This window comes from Streptopelia decaocto (assembly GCF_964273445.1).
Source record: "Streptopelia decaocto genome assembly, chromosome: 1".
Taxonomy (NCBI): domain Eukaryota; kingdom Metazoa; phylum Chordata; class Aves; order Columbiformes; family Columbidae; genus Streptopelia; species Streptopelia decaocto.
The window spans coordinates 74,721,201-74,743,286 of record NC_138663.1 but is presented as its reverse complement, the minus strand read 5'-3'; the positions used below and the strand labels follow the sequence as shown (position 1 = coordinate 74,743,286).

General features: G+C 39.4%; 1 protein-coding gene across 1 annotated transcript in view; it reads left to right on the top strand.

The window, feature by feature from the left end:
• Positions 1-22,086, top strand: part of MPPED1 (metallophosphoesterase domain containing 1) — a 65,319-nt gene that overhangs the window by 30,031 nt on the left and 13,202 nt on the right. Inside the window, exon 4 of the mRNA XM_082072213.1 lies at positions 5,967-6,188. Coding sequence (XP_081928339.1) covers positions 5,967-6,188 — 222 coding nt within the window. The remainder of the gene's footprint in view (positions 1-5,966; positions 6,189-22,086) is intronic.

Here is a 22,086-nt window from a genome sequence, read left to right as displayed (position 1 = left end):
TAGTCAGAGTAAGAGATCAGAAAAAAAAAAAGTAACTTTCCCCCAAATTCAGAACTTTTCCTTTTTTTTTGGTTTGAAAATACATCGTTGACTCCCATAGCATATGTTCTTGCATGTGTTTCTTGGCACTCCTGAAGGGCAGATCTATTTCTTACATGGTTGCTGCCTTAATTTTACTGGGGAATGAATTTTGTCCTGGATATGTGTGCAGAATTCCTATGACAGCCATACATTTTCTTTAATATCTTTGTATACATAGAGCTTCTGTATTAATACCAAGTTTGCTACCTGCCCACCAGCAAAGCCATATGCTAGTATCAAATGTTAATTGGCAATCAGTTGGGTATTTAGTCCTACTCATCTGCTAAATGGATGGCACAAGAAACTTATACCAAAGTTAATGGAACATAATCTTTAGTCCTGTTAAATTGCTTGTCTACTATAGATTTGTTCCATTAGAATCACAACACAGAATGAGTTTTTAATTTCTTTCAGCATTGCAGTCTCTTTAAAATTCTTGTTTGTTTCCCAGTGCAGAATTAAAGAAACCTAGAATCACACAGGATGGAGGGGACATAGAGTCCAACCTCCTGTTGAAAGCAGCTTTTGTTAGAGCAGGCTGCTCAGTGCCTTGTCCAGTTTAATTTTGTGTATCTCCAAGGGTAGAGATTTCACAGCTGCTCTGGGCACCTATTCCACTTTTTCACCATCCTCATAGTAAAAGTCTTTCCTTATACCATGTTCCCACTTGTGTCTGTTGCCTCTTGTATCTTTGTGCACCTCTGAGAAGACCCTGGCTCTGCCTTCTTTGGAACCTTGGATCATGTAGTTGCAGACAGCAGTAAGGTCTTCATCTTCTATAGGCTGAACAGACTCAGATCTCAGCCTCTCCCCATAAGCTACATCCTGGTGGTCCTCTGCTGGGTTTGCTTCAGTTTGTCAATATTTTGCTTTTACCGAGGAACCCAGAACTGGACACCACTCTCCAGATGTGGTCTCAAAAGTGCGAGACAGAAGAGAAGGATCATTCCCCTTGTTCAGCTGGTTCCACTTTTACTAATACAGGCCAGGATGTGGTTGGCTGTCTTTGCCACAAAGACACACTGCTGAGGCTTGTTGCATGAAGTTACTCCATCCTAGATGCAGGAGCTTGCACTTGTTTTAGATGAAGTTTATGAGGTTCCTGTCAGCCCCTTTTTCCAGCCTCTGGAGGTTCCTCTGAGTAGCAGACATGCCCTCCGGAGTGGGGCAGCAAATCCCCACCCCTAATTTGGTGGTGTTTGCAGACTTGCTGAAAGTGCACTCCATCACATAATCTGGGCTGTTAATAAAGATGAGGAGCAGTATTAGCCCCAGCATCACTACCTGAGGGATACCTGTAGTGACTGCCCGCCAGATGGACTTTGCACCACTGATTCTAGTCCTTTGAGAAAAGTATTCCAGGCGATACTCAACCCACATTGTTATCCATCCTTATCTCACCAGTTTGGGTATGAGGATGCTATGGGAGATTGTGTCAAAAGCTAAAATCAAGGTGAACAACATCCCCTGAGCCAGTCATCTCCTTGTAGAAAGCAGTTGTGATAGGTATGATTTACCCATGTTAAACCAAAGATAGCTGCTCCAAATCACTTTTCTGACCTTTGTGTGCCTAGAAAATTACTTAGTGGGAGATTTGCTCCATAATTTTCCCAGGCCTAATGTGAGGCTTGATGGCCTGTAGTTCCCCAGATTCCCCTTCTTGCCTTTCTTGAGGATGGGTGGGACATTTGCCTTTTTCCAGCTGTTGGGAGCTTCTCCAATCCTTTTCAAAGGTGATAGACCTGTGATAGGTGACAGGTCTATGTCCATCCATTGCAGCAGTCTAGTCAGGTGAACTATGCCACCGTGTCTCCATAATCTCAGAGATGTCACAGCTCTCTGTGTGTATGGAATTCTCGTTCCTCCTGGTTGTTCTCCATGCTGTGCCTGAGAGGAGCCCCAGTGAGGCTGCTTTTGCAAGATTAATGCAAGAGCCCCTGCCATCCTGTTGCTCCCCGGCTGCTTCCTCACTGCCTCCACGCCTTCACTGCCCTTCACAGCACAACCACCCTTCCCCAAGACACCTGATTTAAAGTTCTTCCTACTGTATTATTGAACCTTTTGGCAAAGCCACTCTTGCTACAGTTTGCCAGGGGATTGCCGCCCCTGTGCAGCAATCCTGGTTCTTCAAAAATGGTCCTGTGGTCATAGAAGCTGGAACCCTGCTTGCAGCACCAGCCACGCAGCCCCGTGTTGACTGTGGGATGCGTCCACTCCCAGCTGAGCAGTGATCCCCCTCACTGGGATGACTGAGGAGGTACCACCAGGGTCACATGCCCCTCACTGTTATCTCAGGGCTGTCAGTCACCCTTGATGCGCTCAAAATTGCTCTCATGGTACCATTGGTGCCCACATGGATGAAGAGTCAGGGAACTTAATGTTTAGCAGTTGTCTGTTTTGGAAAAGAAGAAGAAGGGAAAATAAACCAAGGAAAACAGCTTAGCAAATGAAAATGTTAGCCAGTGCCTTTACTAAGGTTTGTTTTCATGAAGTTTGTAAACAGAAGACAAAAGGAACCCACTGCAATGCATACATTGTAGCCACTGCTGTCTTCAATCAGAGTCTTTCTAAGCAAAACACCATTGTTATAAGAAGCCATGAAAACCTGCAGGAGGAAGAGTTCAACATTCTCAGCTCAGTTTGTTTAACAAGGGACAGGAAATGTGCCCAGTGTCTTCTACTCAGCTTGTCATTAGCATCCACTAGCAGGTGTGGGAATAAACTGGTCAATCCGGAAGTGTTTTAATTATCTCTGATCAAGAGCTGGTGGCACAAAATATAATACATGGAAAAGCAGTTTTCTAAAGCTATGAACACATGTAGAAACACAGCCATACAACAAAGATTTTACAAGGAGCATGGTGAAACACTGGCCCAGGTTGCCCAGGGTAGATGCCCCATCCCTAGAAACATCCCAGGCCAGGCTGGACAGGGCTCTGAGCAACCTGATCTAGTTTAAGATGTCCCTGCTCATTGCTGGGGGGGGTGGACAAGATGACCTTTGAAGGTCCCTTCCAACCCGAACAACTCTATGATTCTGTGACTTTATGAGGCTATGTGCTCTTGGGGAGGTCTTGGTCCTAGCCAAGGGCTGAGCCAAGGCTACAAATTGTGTAGTAGTCTGTGCCTAGGAATAGAAAACCATCTATTTGTGTTGGAAGGACAAAATGGAATAAGAAAATACAGTAGAGTTTAAATAATAACATATAAAAAGGAAAAGTAAGAAGTTGTAGGTCAGAAAGAGGAAAGAATTTATGCTTTAAAGCAGTTTTCAGGTAAATATTGATCAGATATTTATAATGTTTGGTGGATCTTCATGCTATAAAGGCACTTGAAACAGTCACCATTTCTCAGGATTGTGCTGACACACAATGTTTGACTGTGGTGATGCTGCAGTAAGGTGGTATTGGTCCCTCTGAGGGCAGTGGTTGGAGTGCCATACTTAGTGCAAAGATGTTTAGTATTCAGTGTTGATTTCTGCATGTGGACAAGAGTGAGCACTGGTAAGTATGGATCATGCTGGAAGCAGGGAAGGTGGGAAATGTGTAATCAATATTGTGGTCTGATAGCTGAGGCTCTGCATCTGCAGCTGCTCAGCTGGTGTTCTGCACATACAGTTCATGACAGGGGTGCCCAGCCAAGAACAAGGTTCACAGATTTATTCCAGAAGTTGACTTCGCACTTGGGGTAAAAAGCAAAGCATATTCACAAGTCTTCTAAGGAAGAAAGTTGAAACAAAATATTGTTAAATTTTTGTGCAAGCACCAAAAAAAATCCATGTTAGACAAAAATAAATCAAGATTTAAAGGTATACAACAAAATTAAGATTTAAAGGGTAAAGTGGGCTTGAGGAGACAAAAACCAAGGAAATAGGTTTAGCAAGTTTCTGCCAGGTATGGAATGAAAAGAAGACAAACTGAGCTGCAAACTCATCAAAAACACAGTTGTTAATTGAAAAGCTGACAGACCTGTAACTACAGCAGTGCTTCTGGCCGCCACTATAATAAATGTAACTGTACATTTAGAGTAATTTGCTAATTTGCCTAAGTAACACCCACAGACAGCAACATGACATAAATACATTAGTGGAAGCAACAACTATAACCAGCTCGTACAGGTTCTTGGCTGCTAGATGGATGGATCAGATGAGCTGGAAAAGATTTGCAAACCAGAAGAGAAATTGAATTGTTAACAACAGTGCGGCACACAATATTGCTGTATTTTCCTAAATCCCAAGAACGCTTTAAGGCCTGTAAATGCCCATATACATTGTAGCATGTAAGTAAAATTTTTAACTTGTGTATGTGCACACACCCAAAACTTGCGGAGGCGGAGCGCACATCTGCAAAATATTAAGCCTTTGAGAAGCAAAAATGACAACAGTTACATCTCAAGTAGTCTTTCAGGTAAATAATTGGATCTCCAGCATTCAATGTGTAATTATAAATTTCTGAAAAGAGTTTCTGTTAATAAATATTCTAAATATTTATTTAGACTGGAACCTATACAATCAATTTTTCTAATACAGGTGTTACAAGTATCTGAAACTTAAACTTCAGAGTTACACAATGTTTTCCTTTGGCAAATAATGAGTCAGCCATGTGGCATCTCCTCTGGGCTAGCACTGTTCTCTGTCTTCTGTCTCCATAACTCTGAATCACGCTGGTGCATTTTATTCTTAAATCCTACTCATGCCAACTTTTGCCATTACATATTGACTGGTGGTTTACTTTTTCTAGGCATCCTACCTCTAGCTTAAGCTTGGGGTCATTGCTATAGGTTTCTATGTTACCAAAAATTTTTATTTAAAATTTTTATTTAAAAAATTACAAGATTGCTGCTATGCAAGGTGGGTCTCATTTTCAACAAAATATTTATTTCTGCTCCCAGTCTCCTGCTCTGAATGTCTTCATCCTGATGCAAATTAATAGTGCAGAAGCACTAATGAACGCAGCTTCACACAGTTTCTGTCTTTGGTTCCTCTCAGATATACTTAGAAGGTTTCTGATGAGCTTTTTGAGACAGGCAATGCCTGCTCTCAAGGGCAGAATCCAGTTGATAATCAAATGTGGAGTTAGGTGGAAAGTTTTCTGTTTCAGTGCTGCTCTCAGGAAGAACCCACATTTGTGGGCATATATATAATCTTGCCTTCAGCAGAAGGTTGTTGTAAGGTTTTTCACTAAATACAGGTTGTAAAATACTCTTGAACATGAATCACTTGAAATTATAGTCCATGGATCTAAGGAAGTCACTGAGAAAATGGAGCTGAAAAAAAACCATGGGCTAGAGGCAAACTGCAAGACTTCTCTGTGGGATGGGGAGTTTTGACAGCTAAACCCAATCCCTGTCTTGGTTGAAGGTTTGATCTTAATGTCAGGGCAACAAGGGTGGCAGACCCCTCTTGCTGACCCAAGTTCTGAGTCTGTAAGGCCTCCTCAGTACAAGCTGATTCAGACCACAGCTCTGGGAGAAGAGAGCTGACGTTATTTTATGGAGCGTTACGGCCAATTGTCTTTGAACCCTAATTTCTGTCAAAGAGTTATCATCACTGTCACAGTAAGTGATACGTGCAGCATAAATGGCAATTAAGTAGAAGTAAATAGTAGAGCAGAAGTCTGCAGACTGGTTTTTAAGGTTGATGAGTTGAAAGTAGTTTCAACACATTAATGCTAGGCATGCTAAATCATAGTATGCCATGAAAAGGACAGTGATGTCATTTACCTGAAATCACCAGCAATTACAGTAACACATAGTAGGGATATGCTAGATTGTTTGAAATATGTGAGCATGTTATAGGAATCAATAGTATTTTGTGAGTATCTGTTTTCTTTTATCAGATTTTCCACAAAACAAGTAATTTGTTTGTTTTTCACTGTTTTAGGTAGCCTGCCCTATGAATACAAGATTGTGATAGCAGGAAATCATGAATTGACCTTTGACCAGGAATTCATGGCTGACTTAATCAAGCAGGACTTTTACTATTTCCCCTCTGTTTCTAAGCTGAAGCCAGAGAGCTATGAAAATGTACAGTCTCTTCTAACAAACTGCATCTATCTTCAAGACTCTGAAGTGACGGTGAGGGGATTCAGAATATATGGCTCCCCTTGGTAAGCAGGTTTTTAAGCATACATAACAAAAAATATTGTTGATTGCTATCGCATCAGCCATTTTGTATGCATCAGCTATATTTGGATTGCTGTGTTAGGAAGAAAAGTAATACTCAGTTCGATAAAGTTTTTGTATTTTCTTAAAATTAATCATTCCTGTGACAAAATAATGTACTATTGGTATTGTTAACCGAATAATGGTGGGAAAAACGTAGTGTGCTCTTTAAACTCTCAACCAGGAGCAGTTCTCTAATGTAGTCCATGTAGGGGGTTTTTGTGTCATAAAATATGTTTTCTATACTTCGTTTATGTAATTACAGTTTAATTTTATTGCAAGGGTACATTCTTTTGACATTTTCCATCCTACAGGTAATATTTAAGGTTCATTAGTGCCTACAGTAGTCACTTAACGCAGCAAGCTTGTTTTAGTATTTGTTTAGGCTTTCTTTTTAAATATCCCTCAGAATCTTGCTTTCTTTTATACAGTAATAGCTTTCCTCAAGGTATAGTTGAGCTGTTAGACTAAAGTCAACAAATCAGTAGCAATGTAGTATTTCATGGATTTTGCTCTACTGTATGGAGTGAACACTCAGAACTCCTTGACAGTGTTGGAGACAGATGGGCTTTGGCTTCCTGACCTCCACCTTGGACCTTGGATGTGCTGCATCTGTGTCTCTTGCATTACATTACTACTGTGTTATTTCTGCTAACAGGACTGGAAATTGGGTCTTTTATGAGCAATCAGTATATGTTTAAAATAAGTAAAAAAATATTTTAAAAGGTAGGTTTTTAAGGGAATCTGTTATTCTTTTAAAATCACATCAGGCTGGAATGTAGCAAACAAGTTGTCAAACCTGATGCATATACCCCAATGTGAATTTTCAGTGTGAATAAACTGTGAAATCTCTTGGATATTTTTGTTTTTAAATGAAAATTGGCATTTTCCCATTTGGTTACTTGAGATGGGTGTTAATTTTCTCTGAGCTTATTATTCTACATTTGTCTACATTAAATAGCTCCTGTCTTAAGTGCACATTTCTCTCTCTCCCTCTTAGATCTCCAGATCTTTCTGGGTTTTTTTCAACCTACCCACCTGCTGTGTTGTAGTTCATCTTCCTCTTGTGTCTACTTTGTATTCAATCAATGTACAATTTACTTCATTTTCCAAATTATTAGGGAAGATATTAGACGGTATCAGTCCCAATATTAACTTCTGAGAAATGCCACTTGGCATCTCTTCGCATTTTGATGTTCAACTGTAAATACCGTAATTATGCTCTGTTTACAATATGTCTGGCAACTTCATATCTTCATTGCAATATTCGTAACCAAGCACCATATTTCCAATGTCAGTAATAATTTTCCAGGCAGTAAAGTACCAAAAGTCTCATTAAAGTCTAGATAAATTAAAGTAAAACACTATCTATAAAGTAGCACTAAGTGGAGGCTAAAGGAAACCATTTGAACTTTCTGTGTGTGATTAGATCTGTAAACATCTGTTGAGAAAACTTTTGTCCACCCACTAACCCATAAATAATGTTTCTGTAAAATCAGATCTGCCTCATTCCCTCTGTGTGCTAATCCTGTCATTTTGCACAAGTTGTCTAAGCTATCTGGCATGAGCTATTCTTCATGAAAAAAGATTGCTTTCCATCTTTTATGCATCTTCGGGTTATATCTAAACTTCCACACAACATGTTTGCCAGTGTTGCTAACTCATCTTCCACCCCCTTATGCTCCTGGAAGATGAGTGTTGTAAGGTCCTTTGAAGATCTTTGCTTACTCCATGTGGGAGAAAATCTTGATGCAAGTCTTCCAGCCAAACTGTGGTTTTTGTTTGTTATGATGCAATACTGCATGAAGTTTCCCTGCTAGTTGATGTCTTGTCCAGTGAAAACAGCAACAACAATAAGAAGTTGTTCTTCATTAGTCTATCAGAACAGCAGATGCAGAAGTAACGAAGTCACAGCAACCAGCCCACCAGTCAGAAAACTTAGGATGAGAAACAGCTATTTTGTGTGGGTTAAACTTGCTGCCTTCTAGATTGAAGGCTGTAGTACAAGTCTGTGCCTACTGATCACTACTGTTCTTTAGCATTTCCTTTTGTTTCTGTACTTTGTTCACCCTGAAAAGAGAGGTTTGTAGTGTTATCTCTGAAGAACTACAGAACTTCGGTGAACGTTCCCTGGCGAATCTTTTTTTGCCCTTGCATCATGAAGCTAGTCCTTTAGAAAATGCTTATTATCCTAGTCAAGACTTCAAAATTTAGAGCTCTTTGAGATCTCAGAACTCAATAAGAAAGCTAAATTTCATGCAGTTGCTGTTCCAGTATCCTAAAATACTTTATTTTCCAGCCTTGAAAATAGGAATCTAGCTTTTGAATTGATTTGTTTAATTGGAGAATTCCCAATTACAGTTTATGTTTGTTGTCCATACATGACACTATTTACTGAGTAGGTAAGCAATCTAGAAATGAAAAGTCTCTGGCCCCAGATCCTGCCTTTTCCTTTCTGGTTACAGCCCTGACCTTCTGTCTTACTTCACCGTGTGTAAAAATAAGTACAAGTTATGGATATCCCTCCTTTATAAAATAGGTTGACTAGTAGTTGCAAAGTATTTTGAGAACTCTAGAGTAAGGTCTGAGTGAATGCTAACCAGCATTAACGTAATGCGTGTTTACCTGTAGCCATCTGTGGTTTTATATGTGACCTGTACACAATTAGCTTGTACTTCTGCTTAAGATGTTTTAGTTGCCAAGTACACCATGAGAGCTTGATTGGTTTGCGTAACATGCCAGTCTCTAAGGCCTTTTAAATATGTACCATTTGTGTGTGGTTAAATATTTTCAAAAGCACTTGGGTATTTTGACCTCTATTATTATCTAAAACTCAGTGGTTATTTTTAATTGCATAGAAGAAATGAGACACTGCCTTGTCTCAGAAACCAATACTCTAACTCTTCTGGGCTCCAAGGGCAAGATTTCAAGTGCCAGATTGACCCTCTACTGACTAATGAAAATTTGACTGCCTTAAATGTTAATTATGCTAGTATTATCATCAAGCAAGAAGCAGCCATTTTGAAATGCGAGCTGCACAGCACAAAATCTGCTACTTAGGAATTAGTATTTGCAACACTGGTATCTTGGACCACAGACTATAAGTATAGATGATGAGGGAGAGGAGTATAAGAACATTAAATACTTAATGAGAAACTTGAGGAATACCAATGTGGTAAATGCATCTAGTGCAATCTGGAATTTTAAGGTTGGCTGTGCTGGGCCTAGAGGGCTGATGCATTTGACAGTGCACTATCCAGTGTTGTTGCCAAATCTGGATGAGCAGGGCATCAGACAGAGTACAACGTGCTTCCTTCTACTGTAGAGAGGTGACAGAGATACCATCCTTACATGTTTTCAGGACTTGGCTAGACATGCATGGCTGACCAGGTCTGGTGGTGCTGAGTGGTAGGAAGTTGTAGGTTGGACTAAAGATCTCCAAAGGTCTCTTTTGAGCAATGCTTTTGTGATTCTTTTAGTCCCTCTGTGGGGCCAGAGCTAATATCAGTGTTGATACTTGAACAGGTATCAACAGAGCCCTTACAATAGTGAGCTTTGCTGTTGTTACCAAACATGCTACAAGCAGTAGATGGTCCTGACAGGTGGTTTGGAAGCCAAGAAGCCAAGATAATAGTGGAAATTTGAATTTGAGTTTGAAGCAGGAGGTCTTTCCTGTGTCATCAGACTGGGTTTTGTCTCTATGTTGATGTCATTCATGGAACCATATTAATAAATGATCAGTGAGTATTTCAGTTATAGGTTTTCAGCCTTCAATTATGGTTCATTACCCCTACAATGCGTTATTATTTTTCAGGAAAGAGTTTAAGCGTTGGCTACAGTGGGAATGAAGATAGGCCATCCAATCCACTTGGGCCTCTGCACTGCTGAAGATTTTAATTGCACACTCACACACCTTGTTTGCACAAAAATCCCTGATGCATTCAGTACACAAGATCTGTGTTTGCTGAACGAGTCAACTGTATTTTATTCCTTTGATAGTGATTGTTCAGAATTGCCATGTAAAAATAAATGCCTTTAATTGTGCAAGTATGTTTTTGTATGAATGTGAGAACACCTGTCTAATGTTCATACTTGCATGTGTGATCCTGAGTGTTGCTATGTCTGCTTCTTTGCTGCACAAGGTTCCGATAATGAACTATGTGTTTTTTTCCATTGAGTTTTTTACAACTGAATGAGTAAGCAACTTGGCTTTCTGTTTTTCTGTTGCATGCAATAACTACTGATAAGATCCCTGATCAATAATCAGTTGCTGTTTGTGTCTGTAAAGGCTATGCTGGCTGTTCCCCCCTTGTCTAATATTGCACCCCTGCTCCAAATCTACAGAAAATGTGTGCATCTGCAGAACAGGTATTCTGTGTGTATGCTCTGATCTTGTGGAAAATGGCAGGAATTCCAGTGGCATTTTCTATTAAAACGTGGATTATTGTGTATTAATGGCAGGGTAAGAGTACACCTTTTACTTGCCATAGCAAGAGAAATGCAAGTGGCAGAAGGAAAACGTCTTCCTCGCCACTGAATCTCCATAATGCTTCTAAGCAGCTGTACAGAACTGCAGGAGAAACTTTGCCCCTTCTACCCTCAAACAGGCCTACAAGGTGGCAGGAGAGCATTATATCTCTTTTAGCTTTTATATTTTTCTTCTCCACAATGTGGGAAAGGAAGGGACAATCAAAGCCCTCTTGCCAAACATATGACAATTTCATATTTCTAAATGACATATTGGCCTGGATAGAGTAAGGAAGCCCTTCGGAATGAGATTGCCTCCAGACTCATTATCCAGAGAGTGAATTTTTGCTTGGCTTTGATTTTCTGGAGGGATCTACGCCTGTGAAACAGAACCTCATTTTTCTTTTTGCAGAATTACCATTTTTTCTAGTGTCTATGTATCCTCATTTCCTCCTTCATTCTTTTGTTAAAGGCCATCTGGAACTTCAGAAACTTTTATTTCCCAGTCAGGGAAAATGGGAGTGCAAAGATTAATATCAGCCTAGAAAGACATTTGTGACCATTTGTCCTGAAGTGACAGATGCCTGGGCTGGACTCTGGGTTTTGGCAGCTTCTCTTCAGTGGAACATTGATGAGATGTGGCCCCCGTGTGTTTACACGCAGGCCAACAGCTCTTGTACAACATTGTTGTTCTGATGATGGCAACTGAGTGAAGGAGATTAGGGGTATGTATATGGGGAGTGTTTTTCTTCTGTTCAAGTATTGTTTTCACTGAGCTCAGCATTCTGGGTCAGGGCCATTTGGTGAGCTCTGGCTATGTCAGAGAAGAAGGCTGAACTCCTTCCAGTGTAAAAGACATCAACCTGGAGGTTGTTTTAGTGAGTGTCAGCCACCAGATCAGCCCAAAGCAACCCTCACAGGGAGCTTATTCTCCAAATCTTCATCCCACTTGGATGTGAGGGCCGGAAATCTGTTCCAACTTGTTGGCCCTTTCCTTGGTACACTGCAGCTATCTGTACTATTCCAGTATCTTTACTTCAGCTGTGTAGCCCAGTGTGATCTTGAGTGCTTAACTAGAGGTGCGTAACTCCCACCTGATTTAATATTTTCTTGACTGATTTGTTTTTTCATCATGAAGTAGGTGACTGTTCTACTCCTTCTCAAATACTCCCTCTCTTCTTTGTGTGTGTAAACGTGTGTGTGTATGTGCACTTTGCATAGCAAAGCTGGTAACTTCCATGTATAATTTGGGTTGTTTCAGAGAGCAAGTAAAAGGCAATATGGGGCAAACTTCTTTTTGTTCCCCACAGGCTCTAGACCACCATACCCTAGGTCTCCGTTTCAGTGCCTTCCTCCTCCATCTTTTCAAGAACAGCTGTAATAATAGTCTCTTTCATTCCTCACTGAGCTCAGATTCTATAAGTAAAATCATGTAGCAAAGATTTATAGATTCATTTCATGAGAAGGACACGCTTTCATTTTGCCAGTGATGAATCACCTAATGTTTACTTTCCCAGACATTGTACAAATCTTTACAGTTATTGAGGTGAACATCAATTAAAATGAAGCTGTATTAATATAAAATATTGACTCCATTTAACATAATATGTATCCCAAACTGGGAGCGTGGCTTCCAGACACAGCATCAGTAGCAGTTCAAGGCGTTACATTGTAGGTTTCATTTCCTGTAAAATTCACAGAAAATAATAACTTGTGCCTCAAAGTGGCTACTCCTATTCTGAGTTCTTATGCCCCCTTTCAAATGTGAAAAAAACCCTATTCAGTACCTTGCACAGGGCTAATATATATGTAGGGACTCAAAAATTTGTGACTTTTGGACAAAACCATTCTAGAAGTTTTTCTATGTAAATTAGCTGATCCTCCTGTGTTCTTTCTGCACCCTCACTTGTTCAAAAGCTAAAAATACAAATAACTACTGTTTTCTAAAGCAATAAAATACCACTCTAAAATTCTTGCAAACCTCAGAATAGATAGATTTTTGAGCAGGTGGCTCGTTTTTGTGTCTAGCTCTGTAAGCGCTACAGTTTTGTATGTATGGATGTGGAAATGCTGGATGTGGGCATATTACGGCGTGCTGGGTTTTGTTTGATCAGAAGTATGTTTTAAAAATGGTAGATGTTCCCTGATCTTTGAAGTTGGGAACCATTCACAGCTTTTTTTAATTTGTGACTTTGAGGCAGGCAATGTGAGTAATTTAGGTAGACTGATACGGTTCTTGAAGAAAACGAAAATCATGGGTGGGAATAATAGACTCCACTCATAATTTAGAATTGAGGCATCTCAAGTTTCAGAAATTTTGGGGAGAAGGTTGGCATCTAAGACTACCTGATACGGCTGCATTACTATGATTAGAATGCTGCAGGTGTTTTATTTCAGGCATTCAGTAAAAGGTAGGTAAGATGTGACAGATGTGTAAGAAGCAGCAACGTGTTTAGAAGAGAGAAAGCAAAATTCATCATCCTGTTAAAATATATTAATTAACAGTCTGAGGCACATAGATATAGGTTTTATTGTATTTTAATAGAATGCTGGAGTGATATTTTTATTTCCTCTTCCATACCTATCAGAAACCATTTTCCATTTTGGAAAGTGCTGCTTCTAAAAATACATAAAACCACAATACACTGTAGTTTAGCTTGCAGCATATGGAAGATCGTAAGAATGGTTTTTCCTGCAAAATGATTTTGATCTATTAAATTCAGCTGTTCAGGGAAGGTGGTGGGGAGAAATGGAAGATATTGAACTCCTGAAGTGTGAAAGGCTTTTCAGTGGCAGAAAGTGAGACATAAAGAGTGCATTCTGGTTGTTTTAACATCAGAAACAGATAATTTTTCACCTCCTTTTTTTTTAAAAAAAAAAAAAAAACAACAAACAAAAACCAACCAACCAACCAACCAAATAGCACTTTGCTAAAATTGTTGCATTTCGTATGATAAACACATCTTGGAAATACAGGAAATGTGAGTCCCATTCAGTAGACAGCAGGTACACAGGTGCTATTGCTCATGTGGGCAATCATACTGAATTCAGGAGAGGTCTTTTTAATGAACACTGCTGTACAAATTAAGTGACTGAAATGAATTAGCAAGAATCATTAACATTGCTGAAAAAAAGTGTACTGAACAAAATAAAAATTTTGCAGACTCCAAGTGAAGTTTCTCTAGCACGTTAAAGGAACTTAGTTGTTATTAACTATAATTAAGCTAATTAAGCTCTGCAATAGGAATATGAGTGAATGAAAATGTAAACTGAACTACAGCTACTTTAGCCCACAAATATCATAAAAGTCAGACCAATGTGATAAATTCTATTAATTACGTGCTCCAGAGAAATTGTATTTTTCCATTTCCCACAAGATTTTTTTAAGGTCACAGCAGTTTAGAGTATCCCTTTTCTCTTTTCTTGTTAGCAAACATTCCAGAAAATGTTTTCTCCCGAATAAAATTTCTTCCCAACGTTGCCCAAGGTGGAGGAGTCTGGAACAGTTCAATCCTGGAATAGTCACAATAGAGGAAAACCAGCAAGTCAAACTCCTTCACATGCTGGTTGTACGTGTTTGCGTATTAGGGATATGGATCAATTCTCTCAACACATTTCACGGTGACCTCTTGCAGAGTGACCTTAATCTGTTGCTGAAACCAAAGGTTCTTTGCATCCACTTTGCAGTTGTGTTACTCCACTGTGTCTGTACAAGTGCAGGACGTTAACGCTGCCAATACGTGCATGTATGCTGAATATAGACCAGAAATTATAGTGATTTCATGTAACATTTTTTGGGCAAATCGTGTTTTTTGTGCTGTCTGAACACATTGTGTGGCTTTATATTTCTGTTTGTGAGTGGAGATTTGTATTTGCTTGTTTTGTTGCGAATGTTTCTAGCTTTAGTTAAATTTGAGAGCAGTTGAAAAAATATATTGCTTTAGTTTAATTAGCTTGGTAGAAAAAAGTCCTTTCTTGGGCAGTAATTATTAGTTGTATATTATTAAAAGGAGGTAGTTCACATTCGGTTACTTAGCAGAAATAATTAAATCTTCTGATCCAGTAAACTAGCTCACTTTGGATTCAGCTGGTTTTTAATTTAATACCTATAGAAGAGGAGACCTGTAATCTCACTACAGGGAATTGGCTTCACTTTCCTGCAGTTCATAAACCACAAGAGTGAAATTGCAATCCCCCACAGCAGTTTTCTCTTTATTTTTCACATTTGCCGAAAGTTTAATTTTATGAGACAGAGCTGATTTTAAAGTTTAAAGTGCTTTTTTGTGTTGTTGTTGTTGTTGTTGTTTTTGCACATTTTTCCCTCATTTTTTCTTGAACAAAAGGACTACCAGTTCTATCTGTAGTCTGGGCTGTAGTCTCAGACAGCAGCAATTTCAGGATGTTTCAAAGATGTAAACACAGTTGGGTATTGCGATGAGCCCTTTGGCGATATTCCAAGAGAAACACAAACAGATAACTAGTTTGGAGCGGAATCTACATGGAGTCGATTCTCAGCTGTAGTAAACTGGCAGAGCTCCACCAGCTTTTGAGCCATTTACACCTGGTGAAAATCTGCCCCCTTACTTCACAGTAGCTTCTATGTGTGCATTTTCTCTAGGTTTTTACACGGTACATGTGTTACTACATCAAGAAGTAGCTGGTGACTTGACACTGTGCTCAACGTGAAGAACTGTAAATAGAGACACCGTCACAGGAACTAATTGCAGCACAGTTCTCTGAGTTCTTTCTCTTTTCCCTGACCAGATTTTAAGGGGAAAAGTAATTTACCACTTGTTGTGAAGCTGTTTAACATCGTAACGCTTCCTTTGGATTCGTTGTTCATAAATTAATTTTGTTTAATAAACTAGCATTGTTTAATATGAATTAATATGAGGATTTTCTTCCCCAGTAAGGTATTAGAATAAATTGGAACCAAAATTAAAACAGAGGGCTGCAGCTGTGTATGTCAGGTATTTCTAATTACATAATTTACATCAGATAAGTGTATGATTTTTTTAAGGTTATCTCAGAATGCCTCGCTAGCTGAATGAGCATCCAGGTGTTAAAGCTGTACGTTTTTGATGTAGAAGTTACATTGCAGCAGTTGGTTTCCACCACTGTACTGTAGGGTGAATTTAGGACTGTAGGAAAACATAAATTTGGAATTTAGGATTGCTTAGATTTCTTGCACTTCAGGTGAAAACATGGTGTATGAAGTATCAGTATTTGCTTTTTTTTAAACAAGAAGTTCATCTGTTGCTAAATTGAAAATGTTAAAAATAATACACTTTATGCATATATGCACATGTGCTAGATTAATTTATTAGTTTTGGAAGCACTTTCATGCATGTTTAACTCAAAATGGCTTTGAATTTTCTAAGGAAAAGAAGGTAAAAAACCAAAAAGGAAGGAAAAACAAGAAAAGAACTGGCAGACAGTTAGTCCATATGGTCTAATTACTCCTGGTGTTTTGAGAAAAGAATGTAAACCTGGTGAGTTACTAAACTGAGAAGTGGCTACCGTGAGGGCCTTTTTTATCGATTCTCAGTGCACCTATTACACATCCTATGTGTTTTAGTCATGTTTCATCTAGGATAGCCCCTCCAGGAGCTGCATCATTAAAAAAACCCACAAGTATAGGATCTGTATTTGAAGGGATATTCCAGCTCCACAGTTAGCGAACTTCTGCAGAGTCTGAGAGGACTGCAGCAAACACTAACTAGCTGGCTGGGTGGAAGAACATTGTTTTTCTTCAGTTGTTGGGTCATTTGATAGTGAAAAACAATAAAGATGCTACGCATCGATGGGCCTCAAATTATTTTTCCTTACTGATCGGCCCATTCACGGCAAGTTTTACATTTAAAATGAGATGCTGACTCTACTGTGGACAGAGAGGCTGTTAACTCCTCCTCTCTCTTAACCCTTCTTCTTTCTGTGACTGTCAGCTGTCAGTATGTGAAGTACAGTCTGCACAACCTGGCTGTACTTATATTTTTACATATTGATAGTCTAAGAGACTGAGGGGACAGACTCCGAGACATCAGCAACTCAAGACCTTAGCCTGCTTTAAATGTTTAAGACCGTACTGAAAGTCTGTACAGTTCTGTACTCTCAGCATTGGATCTCTTGGCTAACTATTCCAAATCAGCTTTTACTTTTTGTTGTTGTTGGGTTTATTTTATTATTTTTTAAAAATATCAGACGGGATATTATCGTTTGGCTCCCAGCAGAATTTGCATTTGGTGTTGTCATGTTTTAAATTCAGTCTTTCATTATTTTTTCTCCTTACCTGTTATCTTCTGTTTTCTTATTATGAAGACAAAGTAGATTTCATTGTATTTTCCTTTGTTTTAGAACAGATTAATGTTCAGAAATGATCAGTTCCTATTAGTCACAGCTCATTCTTTTTTTTCCAGTCAGAGACGTATGAAATCCTTTACTAAACAAAAGATGAATGATTTCATGTATAACTCAAATTGCAAAAGAAATAATTACTGACAAAGGGCCATGTTCTGATTTTTACCCTCCTTTCCTTTCAAAACAATAATTTAATTTGATTCAGGGTTTCAAGAATGACAACCTTGGATGCAAAGCAAGTAAGGCAAAAAAACAAGAACACAGCAGAACTTTCCCAAGGAAGAAACATTGTTGTGGCCAGCAGACTGAGGGAGGGTCTGAGTTCAGTTTGCTTCTCAGTACAGCCCCCCAAAGTAACGCTGTGCAAACCATCTCCTGTCTTAGCTCCTACATTCCCCTCCCTTCTGCTTTCTCCTTTCCCCCTGCTGAGCTGTACTTTGTGGCCATGTGTTCCAGGGGATAATCTAATATGAGATTATCCATCATTTGCATTTATTAGTTTTAAGTATAAGGCCTTAGCTTTCATTAAAAAAAGCTCCGGTTCCAGTATTATGAATGAGTGAAACTAAGTATTTTTTTTGAGGAATTTAATTGTTTTTGTACACTCCTTTTGTACCTCTTCTCTAAAATCGTACTACCCTTGTCTCTCACATGGAAGTTGATCATTATATGTCTCCTAAAACTCCTTGAAAGTTCTGAAACCTATATTTCTATAAATCTCAGTTTCACTGTTAAAATGCTCAGATACCAAGATGTTGAACGGTATTTGAAAGCCCATAAACAGTGTCCAGCAAGTCCTTCTTCGCACTAATGGTCTAGAAAAATGAGTGTTATTTCACAAGTACTTCAGATGCAGAAACAGCCAATATTGCTGCCCCCCCCCCCGCAAAAAAAAGCAAACTTTTATTAATCCTTACTTGGAGGGAAATTTGAGTAAAAAGCAGTAGAAGGACTCAGTGAACTGGACAGTTATGTAGTGAGGAAAGGCTAAAAAGGTAATTACAGACACTGGGTAAATTAAAGTAATGTAAAAATATGAACACCTGAAGGATGTGAACACCAGGCAGGGATGCAGCGTATATAGTACTGTGTATCTGTGTTCACAGGTCTATAGCTAGTTACAATAGTAAGATTAAGTCAAGACCAGGAAAAATTAGACTTCAGTCTCCAACAGTGAGATTTCTTAGGCTGGGAATCAGGATGTGTTGGAATTTTACCTGTGATCGCCACTGCCTAATCGAACTGCATTTCATTGCTCCATGACCTATCACTTTAACCAGTGTGACTTTCAGTGCGCATAGTCTAGTCTTCTAAACTTTCAATATATGTGGCTCTACAATTGTCAGGAAGGGGAACAGAAATGAGAAGACTGATTTGGTCCATTGTTTTCCCACTGAGCTTCTTTACAGGCACTGACCAATATCTGGTTGTTTTCCTATCCAAGAAAAACGCCAACTGCTGCGGAGGAAACACTGGAGCAAGTTACATGTGTTTGTGAACCTTTTAAGTGTGTTTTGTAAGCAAAGGAATTCTAGGGAGACAACCTGCCTTTGAGCTGCAGAAAAGATTTCTGCAGGAAACTACAGAAATGAGGAGGCGTGTTGTGCTTTCATTTTGCATTTTTTGCTATTAAGATGTTTGCAAGATGCTGCCCACCAATCCCTTTGATACGCTAAGGGCCATTCAGTCAGTTACCACCTATTGCTCTCCACGGGTATTGGCCTGTGCCAGGGACTTCTCCCTTGAAGTCAAAGAAAGTAAGCGCCTGCTGGTGGCAGGATTTGTTGTATTCAACTGGACAACCTGGAGGCAGCTGCTGCAGTAAATGTTGCAGTCCCAAAGTTCTTCTGGTAGCTGACACCCCGCAAGCACTGCAAGCTGAGCCGTGCTGGGAATTTTGCTTTGAGGGGCTGCAGGCTGCTTGCTGCCTTCATTTGTAGCTGATGACCAAGTACCATGGGGGGTCCTCCAGAGCTGGTAAGTGTACGGAGAGGAAGGAATCCATTCTTGAAGTTAAGATGTTTAAATTGAATCAAGGTAATGGAGAATCAGATTTCACTCTCTTACTGCTTGTAGTAGAAAAATCCATGCACATAGATAGGTTTCCCTGGTCAAGTATCCTTTTTTGTGTCCCCTTTTTGTGCATCTTTTGAGCAGATTGAGATGGGTACCAGTGGCTTGAAAATTGAAAGCCTTCAATTTTCACGTGAATTACAGGTCAAATCTGTGTAGTGCATCACTGCCCTTTACAGTAAATCACATCCAAAACTAAGTTATGCCACATTTAAATGACAAAAGAATTATTGGTCTGCATGGTAGCTCTTTCCAGGAGTGGCTGAATAAAAGAAGAAAAACTAATAAATAATTAAGGAGGTAATATGTTTGACCGCTTCTTTTTTTTATGACTTTTTCTGTTATAATTGTAACAGAAATGCTTCTTCCAAAGACAACTAAAGCACTAATGGTAGCTAAGAAGGTCATTCCTGTGAGGTTAAACTGGTTTAATTAGAATTTATGAGAAGGTTACTATAAGAGTGTAGAAAGATGTTAAGGGGTTAACCTATAAGAGATTACATTGTAGTCAGTGTTCTGTTAAAGTTTGAATTAATTTTTCCCATGGGTTTTTCACATTCTAATTTTCAACTAAATGAGACATCTGTTTCAGAAAAGGAAAATTTGCTATGGTTGTCATAGCAACTATCATTCTGTAAGAAAATTATTCCAATGGTTACTTTAGAACAGAAAGACAGAAATTCAGTACATAAAGCAACATCCGATTGCTAGCACAAATTCTGATAGTTCAGCCCTTTTTGTATGGTAGATTATTTGACCTGCAAAACTTGTTCATATGTTTTTAACATAAGGTTAATTGTGCTGTAAACAAATTCACTTCCAGTGTATTTTCCCCCCAGAGTCTTGTATGTAGACAATCATTATACTTACCATAATAATAATGCCATTGAATTTCAGTAGTATGTGGAAAGACTCAAACTGTTCACTTTAAGAACATAAGACGGAAATCAGAGTACATTTCGACACATGAGCGCTTCACCTCAGAGGTGAAATACACTCATGATGTATGTCTTTAATTGCCAAATATGTTTTTCTTGAATTTTTTTTTTTGAGAACAGTGGATTTTTCTCTTCTGGAACATACATGACAGCATTTTCTTGGTAAAATGTAAAGTATTATTGAAAAAAAAATATTAAAAAATGATGCTTTTCCTGAGCAAGCAGTAACTGGGGATCCAGAAATTTGGTGTGTGATACAAACACTTTAACTTTCTTTTCAGGTTCCATCGTAAATGGAAATTTTAGAGAAAGTTGTCTTTGCATGATATCCAGGTCACAGACTCATCAGTGGGTATTAGAGAAGATTTTTTTTTTTCCCCTACTCAGAAACTTTGATGGCTGTTTTGCAATAAATTTTCAGAAGAGACTTGGGGATTTGTAAAATCCCTGTGTGCATATAAAGATGGTTTTGCTTTGGGGGTGGGGGCACTGAAGTGTGTGATTTGTCTTTCTTCTCTCAGATGTAAAACACACCAACATCCTCTGCTGAATCCTTTCTTGGACTTCAGATTATTATTTTTTTTTTTTTTAACCAGAAATATTCAAGACATTTCTTTCGATCTCTGGATTGTCACAAAAGACAGCATAATGGCAAATCACACAAGTTGTAACATCTCCCCTTCACAAAAGAACAGCTCCAGCATGCATAACTTACCAGCCCCGCACGCAGGCGGCTCCGCGCTGCCGTCACCACAAAAGGAGGGAGGGAAGGAGGGACGGGGGGAAAGTGCTGCTTGTCTTAATAACCACATCATGCCTATTTATAAGGGTAAACGGGATTTTTAAAAAGTGGCCGTGTACGGGCTGGCCCTGGCAGAGGCTCTCACAGCTGCCTGCGCCATTGGATTTCAGCAGGATTACACTGACTTCTGGCGAGACCTGTGACAGTCATGATTATTTTTCTTTATAAATGTTTCATTGTGGCATTAAAATAATTATTCTGTAGGTTTTTAACCTTTCCTTCTTGGGCAAATATTGATCTTTCCCCTCGGTTTCTTTCTTGGGGCCCATTGTGCTGCATCTGGCAGACGTGCGGGGCGCAGGAAGGCACCTCGCCCAGCTTCCCACTGGGGACCTGGGGACAATCCTGTCTGTGCCCAGCAGCAACGGGGCGAAGGATGGGAGGGAGCGGGGGCTTGTATTCACTGAATCTGTCAGTGACTTTAAAAGCATGATTTACTCTGCTGACACTTTGTTTGTCTCCTATTTGCCCTTGCAAATATTTTCTGTCAGTGAGATTTTGCTCCCGGAAAGCTTGCTCTGGGCCTAAAGACAGTTTGCCAAATGGTTGAGTATTTTCATCTTGGTGAAGAAACATACTCGGCATGTACAGTGTGAAACACAATCCCAAGACATGAATGAATGGGCAGTTTAGAAAAAATCTAACATCTCTATATTTTTACAAAGCCTCTCTTTTCTGTAATATCCGAGCACGTCACAGACTTCAGTTTATTTATTTTCAGTGTTCTCCTGTGAGATAAAAATACTCCCATTCTGTCAGTGGTGAGCTGAATGTAAAGACAGGGTGATCAAGCTCCCCAGATTGGGGTTTGGTTCTGTGTGACAGTGTTACATGGTAATGTCATGGGTAGCTCACTGCAGAATAAGCCAGTAACTTGAATCATAGAATTGTTTAGGTTGGAAAAGATCATTAAGATCATCAAGTCCAACCACAGACCTAACACTGCCAGTCCACCACTAAACCATGTCCCTAAGAATATAATTTATACGTCTTTTAAACACTTCCAGGGATGGTGACTTGTTCCAATGGCTGACTACCCTTTCAGTGAAGAGATTAATCCTAATATCCAGTGTAAACCTGCCCTGGTGCAAATTGAGGCCATTTCCTCTCGTCCTATCACTTGCTACTTGGGAGAAGAGACCAACACCCTCCACACTACAACCTACTTTCAGGGAGTTGTAGACAGCAATGAGGTCTCCCCTCAGC